We start from the raw sequence: 26,727 nt of genomic DNA, 5'->3' as shown, positions 1-26,727 counted from the left end.
TCTCACTGTGTCCCCAGTATCCTAGTGACATGGGGACACACTGAGACATGGGGACACTGGGAGACTAGGGGTCTGGGTGACATGGGGACACTGACACTGTGATACATAGGGACACTGAGACACTTGGTGACTTGCGAGACTGAGACACTGGGAGCAATCCATCTATACAGCAGAATCAAACTGTGAGTAGTTTGTTGGCGATTTTACAGAATTTTCTCTGATGTCACTCCTCGTGATTATACAAATGATTAAGGCTGGTATTTATTTTCAAAAAAGGTGGCAACCCTAACTACTCTTCACATACTCTTGCTTAAGATTATGTTAAAACAACCACCCTGGCCCCTTCTTGACTCCCTAAATATAGTAAAATATGCTGCTGGATCTGCCTCTGAACTGACTGTCTGCTGACATCATCAGAAGTGGTGGTCTGAGCAAATTACAATACTTCCCCATAGGATTGGCTGATACTGTCAACTAGGCAGATCAGGGGCAGAGCCAGCACAAGTCCAACATAGCCCTGGCCAATCAGCATCTCCTCATAGAGATGCATTGAATCAATGCATCTCTATGAGGGAAGTTCAGTGTCTGCATGCAGAGGGTGGAGACACTGAATGGCAGTGCTGTACACTAGGCAGTACTGCCACAGGAAGCACCTCTAGCAGCCATCTAAGGAGTGGCCAGTGGAGTTATTTTCTCTGAAAAGACAGTGTTTATTGCAAAGGGCCTGAATGGAAGGATTCTACTTACCAGAACAAATACAATAAGTGGTAGTTGTTCTGGTTACTATAGTGTCCCTTTAAGTTTGGAAGCTTAAGAGGGATGTATGGGAACAAAACTGGCTGACAATAAAATTAGTTTAGGTAATGCAGACGTTGGTCTCTCTAACACTGTGGCATGTCCCCTTTCTTTTACTCTTACTACATACACCTTTTCTCTGTCCCAGACTATATACCAGGAACTTCTGCCTGTTAGTAAGAAGGTAAGGAGACAAGTGGACCAGCGAGTGCTAGGGGACAGTTCTTAGAAAGCATGGAGTGAGCGCATCATTAGACACATTTATGTCAAGCTCAGGGTGCTGCCTGCATAGTATGCCCTTAGTTGGACAGCCTGCATTATTGGCGGGCAGCCTGACATGCATTCATGCCAGACTGTCCTTCAAATTCTTTGGACAGACATCCCCCCTTTTTGGGCATGTTCTCCCCTTTTGGCAGTTCTGGTTACGTGATTCGCACCAGTGGCCCACCCTTTTACCCAGCCCATTGACTTCCTGCTTCACTGGACACTGCTGTTAGGGGGTATGGATTTACTTGAAAGATGAAAGCATAAATTAGAGAGAGATTAGCATAGAGTATGTGTTTTCTTATAGCTGAACCCTATGCGTTTCCCTCCAGCACCATCTCCATCAGATACATGACGCTTGGGAGGTATGACTGTTTTAGTGTTTTAGGTCGATAAAATTCCGTAATTAGGCCCATCATAATTGTCAGCACCAGGCCCAGTGTGATCTTAATCCGGCCCTGCTCCCTGTAATCTCTTCTCCCCCTCCCTGTAATCTCTTTCCCCCCTGTAATCTCTTCTTCCCACCCCTCCCTCCCTGTAATCTCTTCTTTCCCACCCTCCCTCCCTGTAATCTCTTCTCCCCCCTCCCTCCCTGTAATCTCTTCCTCCCCCCCTCCCTTCCTGTAATCTCTTCTTTTCCCCCTCCCTCCCTGTAATCTCTTCTCCCCCTCCCTGTAATCTCTTCTTCCCCCTCCCTCCCTGTAATCTCTTCTTTCCCCCCTCCCTCCCTGTAATCTCTTCTTTCCCCCCCTTCCTGTAATCTCTTCTTCCCCCCTCCCTTCCTGTAATCTCTTCTTTCCCCCTCCCTCCCTGTAATCTCTTCTTTCCCCCCTCCCTCCCTGTAATCTCTTCTTCCCCCTCCCTCCCTGTACTCTCTTCTTTCCCCCCTCACTCCCTGTAATCTCTTCTTCCCCCCCTCCCTCCCTGTAATCTCTTCTTTCCCCACCCCTCCCTCCCTGTAATCTCTTCTTCCCCCCTCCCTCCCTGTAATCTCTTCTTTCCCCCCTCCCTCCCTGTAATCTCTTCTTTCCCCATCCCTCCCTCCCTGTAATCTCTTCTTCCCCCCTCCCTCCCTGTAATCTCTTCTTTCCCCCCCTCCCTCCCTGTAATCTCTTCTCCCCCCCTCCCTCCCTGTAATCTCTTCTTTCCCCCTCCCTCCCTCCCTGTTATCTCCCCCCCTCCCTGTAATCTCTTCTTTCCCCCTCCCTCCCTCAATGTAATCTCTTCTTCCCCGCCTCCCCCCCTCCCTGTAATCTCTAATTCTCTCTCCCCCCCTTTTCTCCTCACCTTCCCTTCCTGTAGCGTGGCCGAGCTCCTCTCCGGTCCGCGGTACAGGAGTTTCTGTTTCCTGTACCCGGCCGGACTGACAGGAAATGCACACTGAGTGTGCACTTCCTGTCAGTCCGTCCGGGACCGTGGACAGGAGAGGAGCCCGGACACGCTACAGGGAAGGGGAGGTGAGGCAGTGTGGCAGCCGTCTGAGCGCTCTTTATAGAGCGCTCAGATGGCTGCAGCATTTAAAGGGCCGGCGATGGGGGCGCAGGGCGCCCCCTCCTATATGACGCCCTAGGCGGCTGCCTAGTTTGCGTTATAGGAAGCGCCGGCCCTGGTTGCAGGCAGGGATGTACTGACAGCCTTTTGGGCCCCCGGGCATAATTACATCGTGGGCCATTTGATCTTTAATATATGTATTAAATAAATGTTAAATATAGCTTTATGAATGTATGTTTGTATTTGAGCATGTAAAGTCGGTGTCACTGGACCTTTGTTTTTGTATTTGTAGAATGTCAATGTGTGTGTAAAATAAGGATATATCTGAGTTTAATAAAACTATGTGTGAATGGAGGGATGCATTCTGTTTACTGCTAGAATGAAAATGTATTGATATGTAATTTCAGATTTTTATTGTATTTGTCAATGTAGGGATGTACATGTGTAATGTTGATATGTGTGAAACCCAAAATATATTTTATGTTGTGCCAGTGAGTGTAAAAGGCATGTGTTTATTTGCATGTAGTGTAAATGTGTGAATGCAGTGTTCTATTAGAATGTAGAGCAGATTTATATGAAATTATGGTATGTGAGTGCAGTCGTGCATTTGGTGTGTGTGAATCCATACATATATTTGTGTCAGTGTGTATAGGAGGGTATTTGTGTGTAATGTTTGTGACTTTGTAAAGGAAGCCCTATGTACTTATGGCCCTATAACTTGCAAAAAATGCTAAGAACATGTTAACATTGGGTATTTCTAAACTCAGGACAAAATTTTGAAACTATTTAGCACAGGTGTTTTTTGGCGGTTGTAGATGCGTAACAGATTTTTGGGGTCAAAGTTATACAAAGTGTAATCATATTTTATAATTTATTTTTATAGTAAGTTATATGATATGATGAAAATAATGGTATCTTTAGAAAGACCATTTAATGGCGAGAAAAATGGTTTATAATATGTGTGGGTACAGTGAATGAGTTAGAGGAAAATGACAGCTAAACACAAACACTGCAGAACTATAAAATTAAGAAAATAAAAAAAAAAAGGTCTGGTCACTAAGGGGTTAAGGACAGAGCCAATTGTACACGTTTTAATCACATCAAAACAAAACCTGGGATTTGCATAATATGTCTGTTTAATCATAATGTACCTCTTTCATATTAAGTGCACACACATTTATTATATATCATTTTGTTCAGAACAATCAGGGCTTACATGTCATATAAAATATTTAGATATCAAAAAATTATATTTAAATAAAATCTAAAAAAGGATGAGAAATTAAGACATTTTGTTATTTTCTTAGTTAAGCGTGGCATTTTTACTGTGAATGTCATTCTACTGTTAACTTTTACTTTAATAAAACACATATTTGTGTTCAGCATAGTCACACAAGTACAAGAGTACCCCCCATGTACATATTTTATGGGTTTTTGGAAAGTCACAAGGTCAAATATAGCACATTCCCCTTTTCAGTTTAGACACATTGAAATTTGCCAGATTGGTTATGTTGTCTTTGAGACCGTATAGTAACCCAGGAATGAAAATTACCCCCATCATGGCATACTATATAAAACAGTAGACAAACCAGGGTATTCAAAATAGGGTATGTTAATTCTTTTCTAGTATTCTTAGTCACAAATACTGGCCAAAATTAGCAATCATATTTATTATTTGCATTTATCATAAATAAACTGCCATTTCACCAATTTTATGATCAGCAGTATATGTTTTATACTGCTTAATTTTCATTTCTGGGCTGTCATACCGTCTCAGAGGCAACATAGCCTATCTGGCAAATAGCAATTTACAAAAACAGAAATTGGCAAATCTTATGTTTGACCCTGTAACTTTCCAAATCACCATAAAACCTGTACTTGAGGGGCACTGTTGTACTCGTGAGACATTACTCTACACAAATACAAGTGTTTTAGAGCAGTAAAATGTATTATACTGTACTGATAATATCATCGGTGAAATGGCAGTTTATGTGTGAAAAATGCAAAAAAAAACAAACGCTAATTTTGGCCAGGTTTTGTGACTAAGTGGCTACTAAAAAAGACGGGACATACCCCATTTTGAATACTGTGGGTTGTCTACTTTTACAAATGGTATGCCATGATGGGGTTAATTTTCATTCCTGGGCTGCTATACGGTCTCAAAGGCCTCATAGACCCAGCAAACCAATCTGGCAAATTTCAATGTGCAAACATGGAAAAGGGGAAAGCCTTGCATTTAACCCCTGCAAGTTTGCAAAAACCCAAAAACCTGTGCATTGGAGGTACGGTTGTACTCATGAGATGTTGCTGAACACATATTGGGGTTTTCTTTGTCAGTAACACATATCAGGAACTGAGAATCCATGCCTAAAGTACAATGTGAGACAAAAATAACACACAAAAATGACTACCCACTAGAGGTTGGATTAACCCTGAAACTCTGAAACTGCTATGTTTACATCTGAAGCAGGGCCGGTGCTACCATTAAGGCGGACTAGGCAGCCGCCTAGGGCGCCCCTTGGGAAGGGGCGCCGCCAGGAGCGCCGGCCCCCCTAATGCTGCAGCCGCCCGAGCGCTCTGTAGAGCGCCTCAGGCGGCTGCAGCTTCGCCCGGGCTGGTGCGTCCATGAGGGCGCACCGCCCGGGCGCAGCATGAGGAGAGGGGCTGACACTCCCTCACTGTAGCGTGGCCGATCACTGTATGATCCGCCGGTACAGGGAGCATTTGTCTCCTGTACCCGGACGGACTAACAGGAAGTGAACACTGAGTGTTCACTTCCTTTTAGTCCGGCCGGGTACAGGAAACAAAAGCTCCCTGTACCCGCGGACAGTACAACGCTACAACATAGGTAGGGGAGGGTGGGGGGAATAAAGGGAGGGGGGGGAGAAATAAATGGAGAGGGAGGGGGGAGAAATAAATGGAGGGGGGAATAAATGGAGAGGGAGGGGGGGCAGGAGAAATAAATGGAGAGGGAGGGGGGGAAATAAATGGAGAGGGAGGGGGGAGAAATAAATGGAGAGGGAGGGGGGGAGAAATAAATGGACAGGGAGGGGGAGAAATAAATGGACAGGGAGGGGGGGAATAAATGGACAGGGAGAATAAATGGACAGGGATGGGGGGGAATAAATGGACAGGGAGTAGGGGGGGATAAATGGACAAGGAGGGGGGGATAAGTGGACAGGGAGGGGGGGGATAAATGGACAGGGAGGACAGGGAGGGTGGGGGAATAAATAGACAGGCAGGGTGGGGGGAATAAATTGAAAGGGGGGAAATAAATTGACAAGGTGGGGGGGAAGTAATTGACAGGGAGTGGAATTGACGGGGTTAGGAGGGGGAATGAGAGTGGGGAGGGGAGAAGAGAGTGACAAGGGAGGGGGGAGAAGAGAGGGACACGCAGGGGAGAAGAGAGTGACAAGGGAGGGGGGAGAAGAGAGGGACAAGGGGGGGAGAAGAGAGGGACAAGGGGGGGAGAGAAGAGAGGGACAAGGGGGGGAGAGAAGAGAGTGACGAGGGGGGAGAGAAGAGAGTGACGAGGGAGGGAGAGGGGGAGAAGAGAGTGACAAGGGAGGAGGGAGAGATTGACATCCATCACACACACACAATGCACGCCTTGCACACAGAAAAACACACAATGCATTACACACACAGACACACACACAAGCAATTCAACCCTTACATACAATGCATCCCTTACACACACAGAAACACACAATGCATTCCTTACACACACTCAATGCACCCCTTACACACACTCAATGCACCCCTTACAGACGCACACACTGCATCCCGTACATACACAGAAACACACATTGCAGCCCTTACACATACAAACACAGATTCACACAATGCATTCCTTACACACATATCAGGACATCCCCTACTCCTGTGAACAAACTATTTGGTGGAACATGAAGGTGGACCCTGGGGCCCAGACCATGAGCTGTGTAAAGGGCCTTTAAAAAAATGGAGCTGCTTTCCGTTGTCCCAGAACACAAACAGCCTCCAGAGAGCCTGTTCCACACCAGACGAGTGGAGCCAGACTGCAGCTAGAGCCCATCACCATCCTCATCTGATTGTAAGTAGGCAATCTAGTATATTATTGGTGGCACTAATCTCTAATTTACCTCACATTAAAGGGACACTTTAGTCCCCAGAACCACTGCAGCTTAATGTAGTGGTTCTGGTGTCTATAGCCTGTCCCTGCAGGCCTTTTAATGTAAACACGGCGGCACTGCAGCACTTGCGTTAGTTAACATGGGGCATTGTGATGTCATATGGGGGGGGGGGGCGGCAAACTTTACTTTTGCCTAGGGCGGCAAAAATCCTTGCACCGGCCCTGATCTGAAGGGTTAAAACCTGAGGGACATTGCACTCAGACCACTTCATTGAGCTGAAGTGGTCTGGGTGACTATAGTGTCCCTTTAAATTGGGAGGCTAACACCATACCTACTTTATTTCCATGTACAAAAAAACCAATGTTTCAAACGTCTTTAAAAACAGGTGGATTTGGCTATTTCTAAATCTCTCAGTTGAGTTTGTAAATCACATATTTTATTCTGAAATGCAATAGATTGGTTAGCTTTATTTTTATGTGTCAATTCTGTCAATTGTGTTTCTAATGTTGTATTCTGTTCCATTCACTGTTTTTGGCAAATATAGTATATTTGAATTTTTTAAAAAGCAGCTTTGTGTGCTTGAAAAATTATGTCTATTGAGGAGTCGGGGGATTTATTCATCTGGAAATAAGAAACAAATTCTTCACAGATTTCAGTTTCTATATTTGGATCCAAGAGTATTAAGTAATTTATGCACCATGATCCCTTCCCTTTACTTGGGAAGTGTTCTGACAATGTCAGTGTGATAGGTGCGTGATTTGACCATGTGATCAAGCCAATATAAACACCTTGAATTTTATGCATAAGCATATTTGGTACCAGAAACCTATCTATTCTAGTAGAAGAAGTATGGAGTGAAACATACAGTCACTTTCGGTGGCGTGTAAAACTCGCCATAGATCCAAAACATTATTTTGAAGAATACGTTGCTTTATCGATGCCAATCAGACTAACTGGTAGGATATTTTGCCTATGGCTGAGTTCGCTAGAAACAATGCAACTCACGAGTCCTCTACTTTCAGTCCTTTTTTTGTAAATAATGGTTATCACCCCACTGTATTACCTTCAGATTTTTCAAGCACTGACATTCCTGCTTTAAACTATCCGTTTGGCCTCTATCCATGATACTTGGGCTGCGGTGCATGAAGCCTTGCAGTCAGCCTCTAAATGTACCAAAGTCCAGGCTGACAAGTGACGTGGTGCCAAGTTGGGGACAGGGTCTGGCTTTCCACGCGTCATATAAAGTTGAAAGTACCTTCCATGAAACTGGCTCCTTGATTCATAGGTCCTTTCCGTGTACTTCGACGCATTAATCCTGTGACATACTCGCTGGCTCTTCCAGCACATATGCGGATTTCAAACACGTTCCATGTATCTTACTTGCAACCAGTACACAAAACGGTTCGTGCCTCCTCCTCCTCTGGTTGTTGGTGGACAGGAGGAATTTGAGGTCCGTTCCATATTGGTCCGTATTATCTTATTTGGTAGATTGGATGGGTTACGGCCCGGAGGAACGCTCTTGCATTCCTGCTGATGGAGTCCTCGTCTAGTCCGGTTGTTTCACAACTGGTTTCCTAATAAGCCTGCTCCTTCCTGCATGGTGGTCGGTCTTCGAGTGGGGGGGTACTGTCACGGCCCCCGGCTCGTGGCTGCACGTGGTTGCACCAGATCGGTGTGACCGCGCTGATAGGCTGAGCTTACCTGCTCGCCGACAAGCCGGGAGTTGTCCCGCTGGGGTCACTGTCCCCTCTGCTGCAAAGCAAAATGGCGCCGACCACGTGGTCATGGGCATTTATAGCCCTCTCACAACATTGACGCACACGCACATTCTGGGGTCAGAGGTCACGCTCTGACCAATAACTGCACAAGGAGGGAAATTTAAATCCCTGAAGTTCCCTAGCTCATTGCCTTGTTGTGGTTTCAGTTCCCGGTTCCCGAGAGTGTGTTTTCTTGTCTTGTATTTGACCTTCCCGGTATTTTGACCTTGGCTATCCTTGACTACTCTGATTTCTGGTTCCCTTGAATTGGCTTTCCATATCGTTCTCGTGTCTTTCTGGCTTCCTTTACCTCGTCTTTCACTTGACCATTCTCTGTCTTTCAATGTATTAATCCGGCCATTCTATGCAACCCTCCTTTTTTTCTCCCTTTTGAGTTTGTATTTCTTTTATATATTTATACATTTTAATATATGTTTGCATTAGTATTTTTTTAATTATTCTGTCTTTCTTTTATATAATGTCTGGGCTTCTTTTATGTACTGTGTACTCTCTGAGATATACCATTGTTTTGTGATTTTCGTGCAAAACAGGGTTCAGGTGATATACCATAGACTTGTGGACTTCAAAACATTTGCATAATGACATGTAGTTACTCAGGTTTAAGGTTTCCAGGAAGGACCAATCACAAAGTGACTTTTAATGTATCACGCCTACCATAGCGGACTTAAAAAGAGCAGGACGGATGAACTGATCTGACGTGATCTGAAGAAGCCGCCCAGGCAAAACGCGTCATCACATTCTGATACGTTCAACGTCATCACGTGGTCGTACAATGCTCAGGATCCTGGAAGAACTCCCCACTGTGCCAAAAGCCTGAAAACTGCAAGTACTAGCCACGAGTTGGAAAGACTAAGAAGCCAAAGTGTATGGACTTCATCAGGGAAAAGAGCTGTATCACTGATATGTGATCTTTAATTTTGTGGAAATAAAGAATTTCGTTGTATCGAGTTGCCGTCCTGGTTACCTGCTATACTACAGTCCTGATTTTAGGAATATTTACTTGCCAACTAATATTAAAAAAAAAAAACAACAGGGGTGGGCGTGGCCAACAGCAAACTGAACTAGACTTGCTTGAATGGAGCTCCAAAACGGACCCGCTATTTTAATGATTTTGCCATGAGATACGACTACTTACCAACTGCCTGTCAACATCCCCACCCAGATAATGTTATGGGGCAGAAACACAAGAAGTCTCAATGTCCGGATGACTCTGGTATGCCTGACATCAGGCTTTCATTTGAAGGGCCTGTGGAGCATTTACCACCTAAGATGGTGCCAGCGGCGCAAATTGAGGCTAAGGCCTCGGGAGATTCCTACGAGGACATGGAGTCTAGTGCCTCGAACAGATCTGAGGATGTCTACCCGGAGTCCGAGTCTGATGAGGACTCTTCTGCATCCACAAAAGGGGACATGAAACGGCTGCTGCTGGATTTAAGAAAGGTGTGAAAGGACCTCAAGGAAACCCAGGCCGAAATGGGTATCATCTAAAAGTGACCTGATGTAGTAGAAGCTAAGGGCAGATGAGAGATAGCCAGATGACAGAAATGAAAAGTCAAGTGGACAACCTTACCAATCTGGAAGTATAATCAGTATTTAAAACTCCAATAAACTTTAAAATGAAAATAAATAAATAACACTTCATTGAATGGGACACAAATATGTTTTCTGTATGTCAAAATAAGCAAATACACTTTATTAGAATTTTTTTTTACAAATGTTAGACACAATTTAAAAGCCAAGATTGGTCTCATGTACAGTAAAAATAACTTTTTTTACTTTAAAATATATTTTTATGTTTTATATATATATATATATATATATATATATATATATATATATATAGTATTTATTTTTTTTATTCACGGAAATAAGTGCACTTGGATTGATTTTTCATACCCATATCGATAAGAGATGTTAGATGCATTAAAGGGAATTAATATATAATGAATCCTTGAAAGTTTCCATAGTGGGTTTAATTAAACTGTTGATGGAATGGATACGCACTGTTGTATGTGCATGAGTATTTATTAGAATCCCAGTGATTATTATGGCTGTTCCAGAACTCTACTTCATGTTGGAAATAATGGCGATGCACTGTATCTTTTTCAGGTAAGTTAACTTGTGATAGTCTTTGTAAAACTATTGCACTAAACTGGTAAGTCAATTTTCGTCTGATTTTCATTATTTCTCCTGTCCGGCCATAATTCCTAAGGGCCCGGGCCATTTTTTGGTAAGTCATGATCTTACGGTTGCCTTTTTTTTTGCCCCATAATTCCGCCAGCTTCTCTTTGTTTTTAGAAACAAACTGGAAAATGCCGTTTGGTTCATCCACCCACTGAATACAGCTCATCATGTCTGGATTATGCAAAGCTTCAAGAAGATATTCGAAAAGTCGCAGCTTCCTCCGTCCTGATAATACAAAAATTATACATATTAGTGTTTAATTTTGTGAGTAATTGCATCATTGCTCTATTGATAGTTCCTTGTTGACTCATTCCTGTAAACTCTAATGAACCACTAACTGGGGTGCATAGTTCAGCAAAGGTAAGCACAAAAGGCCCACTTCTGTTTTCAGATTGACATTGCTATATGATAAACATGTACGCTCCGGCATCTACAGAATAATGTAGAATTTGTATTTTATTTTTTGCCTCCCAATCTTTTAGCATAAGTTGCATCTTTTGTTTATTTTAAATGTAAAAATGAAATTTTTAAAATTAAATGTCATGAATTGCCAACACAGCATTTGTAGCATCCTAGCCACTAGCCAGGGCTAAAAAAAACAAACATATAATGACCGTTCACGGCTATCTTATATGATATATTAGAGAAGTATGCAGCATTAGTCCAAGCTTATTGATCAGCGCTGCGGAATATGTTGCCGCTTAATAAATGCCAGTAATAAATAAATAATTAATAAATAAAAATAAGGTGGGTATCTTACTGAATCACTTGCATAAGCATTTCCCCTGGAACAATAAAGACGGCAGAACTCTGTAGTCAGAACCTCAAATAAAACACTATGCCCTAAAATCACAGCTAAAGAATGCCATCTCTTTTACTCCATGATATGATTGGTAAAGAGAGACATTGGGAAACACAATACAGTAAAAACAGCTACCTAGCACTTTCATGCATTTTCTGTACTTACTCATGAACTTCGCCCCATAAACTATAGATATATCATTAAATGACCACTCCACATGCCAATAGCACTTCGGCAAGCTGAAGTGCTTTATGGGTGAGGAGTATCCTAGTTTAACCCCAGTTTATAAAAGTGCTGATTTCTGTGAGAAATCAGCACTTTTATAAATTAACTAGGGAACTCCCCCAGCTGTCAATTAAAGAGCCAGGGAGGATTCCTTCTTACTTCTGTTAGCTCCCCTGAGCTAACTGAAATGGCAGGCACGCTCTACTTGACAGACCTCAGACCAGCTGCTCAGAAGCAGACGTGCGCACTTGTGCAAGAGCCAACGCTCGTGCATGCAACAGAGTGTGCACATGTGCATGTGCATGAGCCGTGCACGTGGGCACCATGTCAGAGGCTTCTGGTTATTTCCCTGTGAATAGACAGAAAGTTTATTCCAGGAAAAAAAAGAAGAGTGCTTGCTAAGAACTGCAGCCTTTGAAAGTTCTTTTAAGATATAGTGCTTCTCCTGGTTTAGCGACCCATTATCTTGCATAAACATTACTGAGGAAAATATTATTATCCATTGTTATTTTAGATTTTAAAAATACAATCTATTTAGTCCCTTATACTAGAAATGGGACCTCTTTCTCTCTTTGTTCATGAGTTGTGTTTTGTTTTTTAAATCTTATGTGTCACAATGTTTCTCTTTTATATGAAGAAAAAGATGGTTGAGAGTGGAGCAGTATATCAAGAGTTAGTGACTATTTAGGTGATAAACCCTAAGTATGCAATGTGAGGGAATAAGGGCGATTAAGAATGATACTTAATATAATACTTAGTATTTAAGAGATTACCTCCATGTAGTATTCCTCAGTACATACAAAAAATACATAAAAAAACACATAATAGTGTAGATTGTACACAATCTTGTTGAGAAGATCAGCAGCAGGGATCCGTCTCCCTGCACGTCACACTGGACTCGGAAGAGCAGGGAGGCGGATCGTGAGTCCCTGCAGCACATGTGCTCGCTCTGACAGCCTGTCAGAGCGATCACTGCGATCTGGGGTTAACTTTAGTAAATGACGGAAATTTTCCGCCAACGGTCCTTAACGCAAGGACAAGGTTGACGGAAAATTTCCGTCTTCGGTCAACAAGGGGTTAAGGGTACCATACCTAGAGTGTGTTCAGCAGCAATTTGTAAATCATACCAACTCTAAAACAATTATTTTAAATTCTTTAGAGCGCTCCAGAAATGTAATACCTCGTTTCTCTTTTTAACTTACCATTTTTGTGTGAGACTTTCTTTGTGTGCGCAATGCACATGACATGATCGTCTTGAGTAGTCTGGTTGCTCTGATATATACAATCTCCATATATATTTGTGGTGTTTATCTACAAGGAACAAGAGACATAGATAAATTCTAGTTAAAAACATATTGTCTGATAAAGCTACTATAAGAAAACAATAATACATAAAGCACACCTATCACCAGAGTTTTTTTTTTTTTTTTTTTTAACATAACTCTGTATGATCAACAGGTTAAAGGGACACTATAGTCACCAGAACAATTACAGGTTATTGTATTTGGTGAGTAGAATCATTCGCTTCAGGCCTATTGCAGTAAACACTGTGTTTTCAGAGAAAATGCAGTGTTTACATTACAGCCTAGTGATACCTCCACTGGCCACTCCTCAGACTACTAGAGGTGTTTCCTGGGGCATTACATTGCCATTCACTGTCTCCACCCTCTGCATGGAGACACTGAACTTTTCTTATAGAGACGCAATGATTCAATGCAGCTCTATGAGGAGATGCTGTGTTTTGAATCTGCTGGTTCTGCCTCCTTGACTGTCTCAGCCAATCCTATGAGAATGCATTGTGATTGGCTTGGAGAATCACTTCTGATGATGTCAGCCAAGCAGGTAGCTCAGGGGCAGAGGCAGCAGCTGGCGACTTGACTAAAAGTAAGATTTTACTATATTTAGAGAGGCAAGGCAGTCGGGGGTGCAGGGCAGGAATACATGTTTGTGTTCATCACCCTATAGTGTTCCTTTAATGTTATTTTCATCTGACCAAGCTCTAGGCACGGCAGGGGATATAAGGTAACACAAAAGCTTTATTTAAGTATCAAAGAGAGGCCCATCAACCTATATTGACAGGTGTACCTCTAACATTACAAATACAGGTTTGTTTTCCTAATATTGGAGTGTTCATTTAAAGTTAGGATCTAGAAAAAAGTCTCAAATTCTAACATATTTCCTTGAAAATGATGGACTAAATTGGGTCCAGCCACCATGTCATAGGGTACTATAATTAGCACCTGACTTATTTTGTAAGTTATTAAACTAATAATTGATGTTAACCTCATCGCAAAAAATTAAATACTTAGCGGAGTCAAAATATAAAGGGATTTCCTTACTTGTTTTCATTAATGCATTAAGATCTAAGTGTAACTTTTATAATTTTTGTATTTATAAAATATTTACTAGGAAGGATACAAAGAGATTTCTATTGTTTGTATGTTCTGTGGAGCAGTGGTACACATATTATAGGAGACATGCACAGTACAATTCGAAATATAAAGGGACATGAATTAGTAGGATAATGCAGTGGTTCCCAAACTGTGTACCGCAGCGCCCTGGGGCACCACGGCGGCACACAGGGGTGCCGCAAGATATTTTTCTGGTGCTATGATCATAGCACTGCGAACTGTACCTCCCTCTCTCCTGTCGGCTCTGCAGGACCAGAGGGGAGATCAGAGATTTCCCTCACCAGCCTGCTAGCAGTGTAATGCTGGCTGCTGGTTGCTGGCTGGGGAGGGAGGGAGGAAGGAAGAGAGGACCTGGGGGAGCCTGCAGATCCGCCGGGTTCTCCTCTCGCGAGCTCGGACCGTTACCACGGCAATACTCAGAATTTCGCGACAGTAAACTCTAGCCCGGGCTGCAGGCTAGAGTTCACTCTTACCACTAGGACCACCAGGGCTTTCCTACAAACCACCAGGGATTAGAACTGTCCCCCCTCCCAGACAAAGGTAAAGGGGGGATATGAAAAGTATTATTGTTAATTAAACAAAATAAATGATATATTTATGAATTTGCCCTCCTACCCCCACAGAGACAATAACTCCCCCCATATACACACACACTGCTTCCCAATACACACACTGCCCTCCCATACACACACACTGCCCCCATACACACAAACAGCCCCCCCATACACACAAACAGACCCAAATACACACAATTACCTACCCATACACACACTACCCAAATATACACACACTGCTCTCCCACACACACACTACCCCAATATACACACACTACTCTCCCATACACACACTTCTCTCCCATACACACACTTCTCTCCCATACACACACTTCTCTCCCATACACACACTGCCAACCATACACACACTCATTACCCCCCTTACACACAAATTGTACCCCTCACACACACTGCACCCCCACACACACACTGTACCCCTCACACAACCTGCCTCCCCCCACACACACTCACTGTACCCTTCATACAATCTGCCCCCCCCACAAACATTACACCCCTCACACACACACACTACATCCTTCACAAACACAATGTACCCCTGTACACTTACTGCAACCCTCACACACACTGCAACCCTCACACACACACACACTGCAACCCTCACACACACACACACTGCAACCCTCACACACACACACTGCACCCCTCACACACACAGTTCACCACTCGCACACACATATTGCACCCCTCTGCCCCTACTGCCCCCTTCCCCTACTACAGACCCGATCCCAGCAGAACCCAGGTTAGTCGTCAAACTGTTCTTAAACAGTTTGACTACTTACTCTGGGAGGGCTCTACAGCAGTACTGGCACCATAACCACTACAAAGTATTGTAGTGGTTATTGTGTCTGGATTGTTTCTTCAAACAATCTACCAGTGCCCTTCCCAAGATTAGGTTCTGGATCTGCACTTGAACAGCAAGCATTTCTGACGAACAGGGGCCCAGTATATGCAGCTGTGCTGTACATATATACAACCTAGAAATAGTTTTGACTTGGGGCACCTTGGAAAAATATTAGAATATTACGGGTGCATTGCACCTAAAAAGTTTGGGAACGACTGGGATAATGAATTCATAGAACAGTCTATCTTGCTGATTTTGGTAGTGTGGGTCAATAGTCTAATTTATCTGTCAAAAAGAAAATTGTGCTCAGTTCTGTTACCTGTGATAAATTGGACTCTGATTTTATTTCCATCGTTCCCCAAAGACCCTAAAATAGAAGACAAAGTATAGTGAATCTTTAAAGCATGAAGAAGAATATGACTGAGTATATGAAGCCAAAACATAAACTTTTTTTTTTTTTTTTGGGGGGGGGGGGGGGGGGTTTAAAAGTAAAGTTGTAAAAGATACAAAATTTACTTGCTAATAACACTGAATAGGAAAATGAAGCAGCATTCCAAAAGTATTTCTTTGTTCCTCCATTTATGCATTGGTAAATTTGTAAAGTGTGTTTGGGTGTGTACTGAATTAAATGTTCGTAGAAGTTTAGTATTGTGTCATAGTTATTCTGGACAAAGGGGAGGAGGTGTCACAAATTCTTAACGCTGGCCCCTGCCTTGCATGCTTGTGTCTAAGGTTTTTTTGTTTTTTTTTTCAAAAAATACCTTACACACAACTGGGTATACACTGGAAGGTCTGCATCATCCCATCCCACAGGGCTCTCAGTGGCAGGGACAATGCTCTCTGGGTACCTCCGAACCCAGAGATATGAGCCTACACTCCCCCCCATGGGCCGGTCTCCTGAGGGATCCATCCGTTGGCCAGCCATCCCCAGGGGTTGAGCTGCAGCGCCATCCAGCTCCTTTGCATAGCAGTGCTCCATGACTTGCCTTTTTCCACCATCCAGGGACACAAGTAGTCGGTATTGGTCTCAGGGAAAGTCCTAAGATGTACCCCAGTATGGGTATGTGCAAGTCCCCTTATTCCAGTGAACTACCGGTTAGCGTACCGGCAGCCCTTGCCAGTTCAGGAGAGCAGCGTGGGTCCATTGCAGGAACTTCCACCCTGGTGTGTGCTGTCCCCATTCGACCAGGATTACCCCCACCGGCCATGGGGGGGCCAGCAGGGGGCATACCCCGAGCCAGTATGGCCCTCCACGGAGGTAGATATCTTATGGGAATCATTATTTTCCCCTTGGAGCAGAGCCGCGTGAATGTCGCTTATGTGCCGCTCATGTCTAAGCTTGTGGTGGTGTGTAGGCCGGGATATCGGTATTGGTGCTCCCTGCATGCAGTTGGCTGCTAGCTGGCACCAAATTGGAGCTAGGGTTATTCCCCACGCTGTTATGGCTGTTAATCTGGCTTTGGAGCTGTCTGTGTTTGACGTTTTTAGGAGTCCAGGCCCGGAGCCATGATGGTCTGCTTCCAGGCTGCACGCCCCCCCCCCCCCCCCCCCCTTTCATCTGTGTTTTTAAATTCTCTGGAATTAAAACTAAATTCAAAGTAAATTTTCCATTTTAGATAAAACTGGAAAAATGTCCAGGTTAGCTGGTTTCAGGTCAGCTTTTTTTGCCTCCCATTTTAAATTCACATTAAATCTTAGACAATATACATTTTAGTGAATAACTATGTCAATTTGTATTCTCTTTATTAATACATTCTTCCATAAGGGATGTGGAATATTTATTAACTTACTGATGAATCTCTCCAGTTGTATCTTGGTGCTTCTACAGAAAGTGCGGTAAAGCAGCTGTCGGTCCCTACAGCTTGTGGAGGATTATTAAAAAATGTGATGCAACTTTTGCACTCTGTTGATTCAAAATAAATATCAGAACAAATACAATTCATTCACATTGAAATTTTGGCAAACCCCAACCCCCAAATACATCTTCTATCACAGAGATACATAATAATAAGAAAGTATTTAACCAGGAAAGGTACATTCAAATTGCTCTGCTTTTAAAGTACATCCTGTGGTTACAATTACCCAATTTAATGGTACTCATTTTATCTACCTCTGAAGGACTAAGCCAACCTTGTAAGGATTTGAACCTGCAACCCCCAAGGAGGACAATGTATTAGCCCACTGAGCTATCTCACATAGGTCATTGACTCAGATCTTATACTACCTAACCAGCATGCTCTGTGCGTGATATGTATGGAAAGCAGGAGAACCATCTGAGTGAGGTCTTTTCTGCTCTCTCTTGTCAGTTATCTCTTCTGCAAAGAGTCCATGCTAGTGATTTGACTAACAGGTGGGAGAAAGACCAATTTTTAAATATGTTTTTCTCCCAGTCTATACATTTGCTAGCACAGCTGCTAGCACTGTGTATAGATATAATGTTATGCTATTTTATTATAGTATCAATGGTCATAGGCATGACCGGTACCCTTTAAAAAGCATGAATTTTTAATATATAAGAGGGACACTCTAAGCACCAAAACAACTTCAGCTTAATTAAGTGTTTTACACACATAGATCATGCTCCTGCAATCTCACTGCTCATTTTTTTGTATTTAGGAATTAAATCACTTTGTGTAGCACTAGACACACCTCCCCTGGCAGAAACTCACACAGCCTCTCCACACACTTCCTGAAAGAGGTCTACATTCTTCCCTTATTGCCCATTGTATTCAATTTAGAATTTTGTGTCCCCTGCTTTTTTAAAAGAACACTCAACACAGAGAATGTACTTCAGCTTGCTTAAATGCTTTATGTGTATGGAATTTATCATATTTGTGATAGTGAATATAATTGCCTGTTACATACCTCCCAACATTTCATATAGACAAAGAGCAACAATTTAATTTTAGGGTTGTGAGTGGGCCAGGGCAGGGCTGTTCTGAGACGTTTTAGGCAGGGCCGGATTAACATAGAGGTTGATGGAGCTGCAGCTCCAGGCTCATGCCCAGGAAATAGGTATAAACAGAGATTACAATACAATACCAGCACTGGCCAGTAGGGGTCGCTGTGTGTGTGTGTAAAGAGGCAGGGCTAGGAAGTTCCAGCATATCCCACCCTGCCTATCTCTACTCACTGATCTGCAGGGGAGTGGCTACAGACAGTCCAGACAGCAACTCCCAGCCTGCAGAGACAGCCTACAGCTCAGGGAAGTGTGGGATGGGGGAAAGGCAGCAGGGAGACATGGGGAAACTGAGACACTAAGGGACACATGGGGACAATGAGACACTAGGGGACACTGGGAGACACTCAGACACCTGGGGACACTGGGAGATATGGGGATACTGAGACACTAAGGGACACTGGGAGACATTATGACACAGACATGTGGGGAAACAGAGACACTGGGAGACATGGGGAAACTGAGACACTAGGGACACAGTGTCCTCATGTCTCCCAGTTTCCCAATGTCTCCCAGAGAGTGTCCCTGTGTCTCAGTGTCCCCTAGTCTCCCAGTGTCCACAGTGTCTCAGTGCCCCAATGTCTCCCAGTTTCCCAATGTCTCAGTGTCCCCAAGTGTCTCAGTGTCCCCATGTCTCCCTAGTGTCTCAGTGTCCCTAGTGTCTGTGTCCTCGTGTCTCCTAGTGTGTCCATGTCTCTTAGTGCCCTAAGTGTTTCAATGTCCCAATGTCCTCCAGCCAGTGTCCCTGGTGTCTCAGTGTCCTCATGTCTTCAAGTGTCCCTTAGTCCCTCAGTGTCCCCTAGTCTTACAGTGTCCCTATGTGTCCCAGCCAGTGTCCCCTAGTCTCCCAGTGTCTCCTAGTGTCTGTGTCCCCAAGTGTCAGTGTCCCCATGTCTCCCAGTGGCCCAAGTGTCTCAATGTCCACATTTCTCTCCGTGTCCCCAGGTCTCCCAACGTCCCCTGTCTCAGTGTCCCCATGCCTCTGTGTTCCTAGTGATATGGGGACCCTGGGAGACATGGGGACACAGACACTAGGGGACACTGGGAGACATGGTAACAGACACTAGTAGACACTGAGAGACACGTGAATATTGGGGGACACTGGGCAACATGGAGACACAAGAGGACACTGGGAAACATGTGGCATTGAGACATTGTGATACATAGGGAAACTGTGATATATAGGGTCACTGGGAGACCTGTGGACATGACACTAGGGTACACTGTGAGACTAAGGGGCCCTGGGAGACATGGAGCACTGAGACACTGTGATACATAGGGACATTGTGAGACCTGGGGTAATCGACACATGCGGACATTGAGTCATGAGGGCACTCAGAGACAAGGGGGCACTGGGAGACTAGGGGACACTGGAGGACATGGGGACACTGGGAGACAAGGAGAAACTGATACATAGGGACACTGAGACACTGGGAGACAGGGAGACACTGGGAGCAATCCATCTATACCGCAGAATCAAACTGTAAGTAGTTTTTTGGTGATTTTACAGCATTTTCTCTTATGTCACTCCTTGTGATTTACATCATGTGATGTCACCCATACATAAATAATTATGCAAATTAAAATGTTTTTCCAAGATAGGTGGCAACCTTAACTACTTTTCACATACTCTTGCTTAAGTATGGAAACTTAAGAGGGATGTATGGGAACAAAACTTGTGTGGACTGGCTGACAATGAAATTAGTTAAGGTAATGCTGACTTTGGTCTCTCTAACACTTTGGCATGTTCCCTTTCTTCTACACTCACTACATACACCTTTTCTCTGTCCCAGACTGTATAACAGGAGCTTCTGCCTGCTAGTAAGAAGGTTAGGAGACAAGTGGACCAGCGAGTGCTAGGGGACAGTCCTTAGAAAGCGTTGAGTGAGTGCATCATTAAATGCATTTATGTCAAGCTCAGGGTGCTGTCTGCATAGTATATCCTTAGTTGGCCAGCTTGCATGATTGGCAGGCAGCCTGACATACATTCATGCCAGGCTGGCCTTCAAATTCTTTAGGCAGACATGCTCCTTCTTTGGGCATGTTCGCCCCTTTTGGCAGGTTTCGGGATTTGTGTCAGTGGCACACCCTTTTACCGCGTCCATTGACTTCCTGCTTCACTGGACACTGCTGTTAGGGGGTATGGATTTACGTGAAAGATGAAAGCATAAATTAGAGACAGATTAGCATAGGGTATGTGTTTTCTTATATCTGCTGTTTTCTTTCCCTACAGCACCATCTCCATCAGATACATGACGCTTGGGAGTGTTTTAGTGTTTTGTATCGAAAAGATTCTGTAATTCGGCCCATCATAATCTTTAAGCACCAGGCCCACTTGGCTCTTAATCTGGCCCTGGTTTTAGGTGACTTCCTAATAATGATTTATACAACTGAAATGTAATTTAAAAAAGAACAATGTATCTTATTTACACAGACTGATTTCTAAACACATTTAGAAAGCTCTGCGAAGCTCTGTTATACAATCAGACATGTCAACAATGTAGAGATCCTAGAAAAGAGAGACATTAGGATTGATAAGAAGGACAGAGGAAATTGGGCCCACAATAGGGAATGCCCCTCCTAAATAGGGACATATGATGTCAGCTCTGTCTAAGGGAGGATGGTGTAGAAACAGTGCTGCAGAGCAGAATTTGTGGTTAAACCATTCGTTAAAAAAAACAAACAAACCCAATGCAGATATATGTCGCAAACTTCGATATGGAGGACTAGTATATCTATATACAGGGAGGCATCTTGGCCTGTAAAGCAAACGTGTACAAGGGGGAAGCGTCTCCCCCCTCTCTCACGTAACCTCCACCTATTACATCATTCTCATATACCCTGGTATACAACCCGATACTAATATTGATTACTTGACAGGGTATCCATACCCCCTTCTTTTTCTATTCTGTACCCCCCCCCCTAACCTCTAGAATTAATGCAGCACTACCGGTTACATTAATGGTATATTAACAAATAACAGATATTGTAACCAAGGAAGAATGGTACCTAACCTGTTTATGATGTCTAATTGTCACTAACAACGACAACACGCTATGTAACCTTTGTACTGACAACTGTATCCCCCTATCCCCTTGTTTTCTTCTGTACCCTCCCCCAATGAAAATGAAAATAACTTCAAAATGATCAAAAATAAAGAATTAAAAAAAAAAAAAAAAAAAATTTGTTAAAAAAAGGTTTAAACCCTAAAGCAAAGGAAGCGACAGGGACCTCCTGGCACCATAACAATGTAATTTCAATTAAGTTGTTATGATGCCAACAGTGTTCCTTTAAGGTAGTTGCCTTGGTATCTAGAACAGTAATGTTGACATTTGTCAGTGTGTCTTTAGTGTCTATCAATGAGACAGTCACTTCTTCTAATGCTTCTCTGTGAGGAGAATTCTATTAGGCAGTATGGCAATTACCCTGTATGTACAGTTCCACCCTCAATAGCCCCTATGGATTGGCCAAGATCATCCAACTAGCTGATCTCAAATGAAGAGCAGTGATGGCAGTGGCAAGAGTGAGACGCCACTGGATTCAAGGTTAGTCTAACTTTATTATTTTAACTTAAGGAAGGTGGGGCAACAGACTAAAAATGAACAGGAATGCGCTAACGTTATAAATACCTATAGATAGATAGATAGATAGATAGATAGATAGATACATAGATAGATAGATAGATAGATAAACAGACAGAGAAACAGACCCAAGCATATACAACATACATAAAGAAAATTGTGCAGCTGGCACTTAACTGGAGTAAAAATGAAATGAGGTGCTGATACTAGGGTAATCCATCACCAGCGTACCCCAAACATAACAATACAAACATTCTAGAGAATATCGCACTCTCATAAGAGGATTAAGGAAATTAAGAGTTTTATGTCACAAAAATGTGTATACAGATTCCAAGAGTTAGGTGCTTAATACACAAGGGGATTCACATCTAAATATGCTGTTTGTGCCACCCAATGTGAACGTAAAAAGTGCAAAACATTTCTAGAACTGTAACAATGTTCATTCCCTTGGAGATAACTGCTCCCTGTGATGGTGACATGCATAGCAAGAGTACCATGTTAATGTAAGTATGGCAGAGGCCAGGGGCGTACCTAGAGCATTTGGCACCCAGGACGGATCCTGTTTTTGGCACACCCCTCCCCCCTCCCTCTTTTTTTTTTTTTTTTTTTATGTATTGCACAATGTATGTATTTCTGCAAAACCCCTGGGCTGCCCCTTCTACAAACCCCTGTAGTGTCCCCTTCTACAAAACTCCTGCATTCCCCTTCCACAAATCCCCTGCTTAGCCCCCCTTATACAAGACCCCTGTCCCAGTACAAAACCCCTGCCCTCTTCTACAAAATCCCTGCACCCTTTCACACACAGTTACAGGCAGACAGTCACACACACACACAGTTACACATACCACCCTTAAACAGACAATATGTACAAACCCACCCTTAAACAGACAATATGTACAAACCCACCCTTAGACAGACAATATGTGAGGATGTTGTGGTCATTAGAGCTGGCCAGACTTAACATTACATAGAGTAATAGAATAACCATTGACAACACAAAATAAAGGAACATCAGAGATTAGACAAAGGAGAAAACAAAACCGGGTCAAAGAGGCGAGAAAATCAGAATATTTATGTGGAAAGCCAAGTCAGGATACCAGGGAATCAAAACTGAGTATAACGCATCATTCAGGCCCAACAGGAACTACAACCAGGCAGAGCACATGGGAAAACTGGAAAATATATAGCTATTGAAGCCCTGCGTCATTTCTGCATGTATGATGTTGCGAGAATGATACAAGGTATCAACAATGGTGTAAAAAGGCACAATGTCAGAATGGACCCATGAATAACACACATCCAGCGATGTGTTACAGCCATAGACACTTCATCTCACACACTCCTTCATAGCCAGAAGCTCCTACTTAGGAGTTCTGAGTTCTTCTAGGCAGAATTGGAAACATGTAGCTGCGCCCAGTAGACCCAGGTAAGACTCCTTATAATGGGTGGGGAGGAGGTACCCGTGGCATCATAACCACTACAGCGCACTTTCGTGGGTATGGTGCTTGAAATATCCCTTTAACATTTAAATAGAAAAATTTGAAAAATTCTCCAAGTTCAGATTTTTATTCCAGCTAGTATATTTTTGTCTGTGATTTTTTTCAGTTCCCTAGCAGTCAGTTCTCCAAAATTCCTGGTTTAATGAACAAGTCCCATCAGGGCAATTAACTAAAGAGAGAATTTAAAAGCTTCAGTCCAAATGAATAAGTTCTCAGCTGTGTTTAAATTTGGCAATTTGTTTGTATGAAATCTGAAATCAATTTGAATTCCTGACAATTACCCAACCCAATTTTAACTATTTATGCAAAGCTCCAGAATATTTTGGCACCTTGTGCAACAGCAGAAATGTGTTTCCTCACCTGTAGGATGCTGATATCCACTGGCTGAATTCTCCTGTAACACCTCCAGAGCATCTTCAAATGCTTCTCCCAAAATATCGTGCTCTAGGAAATTCTGATACTGTGTGGAAATACATTGTGTTTACATACAATATAACACAGGCTAATATGAGAAACGCACAGCTAATTAGAACCTTTTTAAAATAATCAAACAAAAATTATAGGAGTAGGAGTAAATATGCCCATAATTATTCTTTTGGGTTTTTTTTAGATAAAAAGGATAAAAAGAAAACTAACTAGTAATCATAACATGCAATATTTCCTAATTTTGAATGGTATTGCTGTGAATCGGTAGTTTTACAAAAGTATTATATCAAAACATAAATATCCATTTAATACTGATAACAATAGTACTTATAGATAAGGCAAGCTGGCTGCAAGTTGAAAACTACCTTAAAAAGTACAATTTGGGGAAAAATATTCAGTTTAGTTCTGGGTTGGAGATTTTTTCCATCTTGCCTAAAATTAAGAAAGTTCATCGTACCACTGCTTAGTAAATACACCTAAGCTATTGAATAATATCTAGTTTCCTGCAATAAGGTACTTAATCTTGGGCACTTTTTCTCATTGTATTAGTGAGCCAAATGGCAGGAAAATGCTTCTATCATTGTACTTCAAAATATATACATCATATTATATTATGTATATATTTTGGTGCGCACTGATTTGCATTATTACGCCTTTCTGGCTGTTCTTCTGATTCCCAAATTGATATTGAGCCAAGCAGAACCAATATCTGACTAAATGTCTGATGTCCCAATAAATTCACTATCTTTGCAAAAAAATGATTTGGCAGAACTGAAATTTCTCGCCATGCACAAGTATTTTGTAGATGACATGTCAGATCAATACTATATTGGGCTTGCATTATATAGTATATAAATTTTGAGGTAACTATTGATAATATACCGTAAGTTAGGGATGAAGATCATTTTTCTACCAGTGACCAACAGGACACATAAATCTGTTCTAATGAAAGTTATGATGATATAAATATATGGAAAAATGTACTATTATCATTTAGGTAAAAAGCATAAATCTTAATATATGGAAAAAAGAATTATTGATTGTTTTGACTTTTTCTTTATTCTTCTGCGTTGATATACTATATATATGTATATAGTTAATAAAATGGAAAATACTAAAACACTGCAAAACATTTTGTCACTCAGATGTGTGAGTGAAGTTTTTTTTTACCTGTTTGTTAACCTGCGGTGATACATTATGGATAAAAAATAATCATTTTACAACACAGATCAACAGATCATTCAAAAAAAAAAAAAAACCAATCAAAGAATGAAATACTTGAAAAAAAGAGAGTGTGTGAAAGCTATGGAAATATAGAAAAGTTGGTGTTGGTATCTATTTACTTAATTTAAAATTAGATTGTGTATTTGTTAATAATCCTTGGAGATATGGCAATTAAAATTTCAAAAAATGCAATATAATATACTGTACATTCACTAAACAGTGAGAGTTACTCATTAAACTGTAAATTGTGTGTTTATGGGAGAATGGCAAATTTAAGATCGAAATATCTAAGCTGGAAATATTGCTAAATTGGAGGATTTGGTTATTTTGGGCCAATAAATTGCAAGTCACTGGATATTTCCTGACAATCCAAATGTTAGTGAATAACTCAAATTTCAAATTACTTGAACTATTTCTCAAAATCAAATAATAAACTCCTTAAATTAAACATAATTAACAATTGTTTCACTTTATAAGTAACTCTCACACAAAATACAAACGCTTGTTTTAGCGAATTGTTTTCGATTTAAAATGCATAACTTAAGTATAACTTGAATTCTTCAAGAATTGGTTAACATCGGAAATAACAGTAAAATTAATTATGCAACATATTATTAACAGCCCAAAAATAAAATGTGAAAATTAAAAAAACTATTTGCACAATTACAGCAAATAAAAATAATTTATTTTTTTCCCCAACTGCTGCAGGCAAACAATAATTTAATTTCTCTGCAATTCAGTCTTTAGTTAATAAACCCCGATGTCATAAAAGGGAAATAAGCAAACTTTTGTTATACATACTTTATACTTTAGTATATAATGATAAATAAAATCAATAAAGAGTAAAGACATGTTTTTAATATCTTTAGATTAAATAAAAATAATTTTTGACAAATTTGATTTTTTTTTTTTTTTTTTTCTAATTTATCCAACTGAGTCTACACCACTGATTCTACCGACTCCTTTTGGCACTAAGAGAATAATTGGCTAAATAGCAGTAATGTGAAAAGTGCCAGTTTAGAAAACATTTCTAGATTAGTTATAGTTATAGCCTGGCTATTTTAGACAAAATTTTAGTATATATTTACTAAATTGAGTAAAGTTTTACCGTGAGAAATTCACTTTGAATTCTCTTTTTAGTAAATAAAATATAACTAGAGTAAAAAGTGTTGTTTAGCAGATAACATGCTAAATAAATTAAAAACATCTTTAACATTTAAAGGGCATTATGAACTTACCATCATAGGAATCTCCACAATACAGCACCTGAAACACAGTATAAGCGTTTACAATTGTTAATCGCATTAAAAGTGATTTACATTTTAAAAGCCTTCACAATTTCTTTTAAAACATTAGTCATTGTGTAACATTTTTTTGCCATTATGTTACAGTAGAATCCACTTAATACAATTTAATCCTTAAGCCCAATATTAGGAAAGTGCCACCAAGTCTGCCATTGTATAAATATGTTTCACCTTTTGTAAAGGGTCCCATAAATGGATAAAATGAGGTAGCCGTTATTTAAGTCCTTCTCTTTTTAGACGTCACTGAAACGTA

At 41.6% G+C, this 26,727-nt stretch overlaps 1 protein-coding gene across 1 annotated transcript; it reads right to left on the bottom strand.

Annotated features, from left to right (window-relative positions):
* Positions 1 to 10,415: 10,415 nt before the first annotated feature.
* On the bottom strand, positions 10,416 to 26,481 carry SPIC (Spi-C transcription factor). Its single transcript, XM_063446145.1, has 6 exons — positions 26,409 to 26,481; positions 23,881 to 23,980; positions 17,272 to 17,384; positions 15,801 to 15,848; positions 12,857 to 12,965; positions 10,416 to 10,852 (listed from the first exon to the last, which is right to left on the bottom strand). Exons 1-6 carry the CDS (start codon positions 26,412 to 26,414, stop codon positions 10,416 to 10,418), a joined length of 813 nt encoding a protein of 270 aa, XP_063302215.1. The 5' UTR covers positions 26,415 to 26,481.
* Positions 26,482 to 26,727: the final 246 nt, after the last annotated feature.

Source organism: Pelobates fuscus, chromosome 3 (assembly GCF_036172605.1).
Source record: "Pelobates fuscus isolate aPelFus1 chromosome 3, aPelFus1.pri, whole genome shotgun sequence".
Taxonomy (NCBI): Eukaryota; Metazoa; Chordata; class Amphibia; order Anura; family Pelobatidae; genus Pelobates; species Pelobates fuscus.
This window is presented reverse-complemented; position numbering and strand designations above follow the sequence as displayed.

Coding starts and splice junctions, on each gene's coding strand:
- SPIC (XM_063446145.1), bottom strand. Junction 15,849..17,271: donor ACAACTGGAGAGATTCATCA/GTAAGTTAATAA, acceptor CTTCTATTTTAG/GGTCTTTGGGGAACGATGGA. Junction 10,853..12,856: donor GAAAGTCTCACACAAAAATG/GTAAGTTAAAAA, acceptor TTGTATTATCAG/GACGGAGGAAGCTGCGACTT.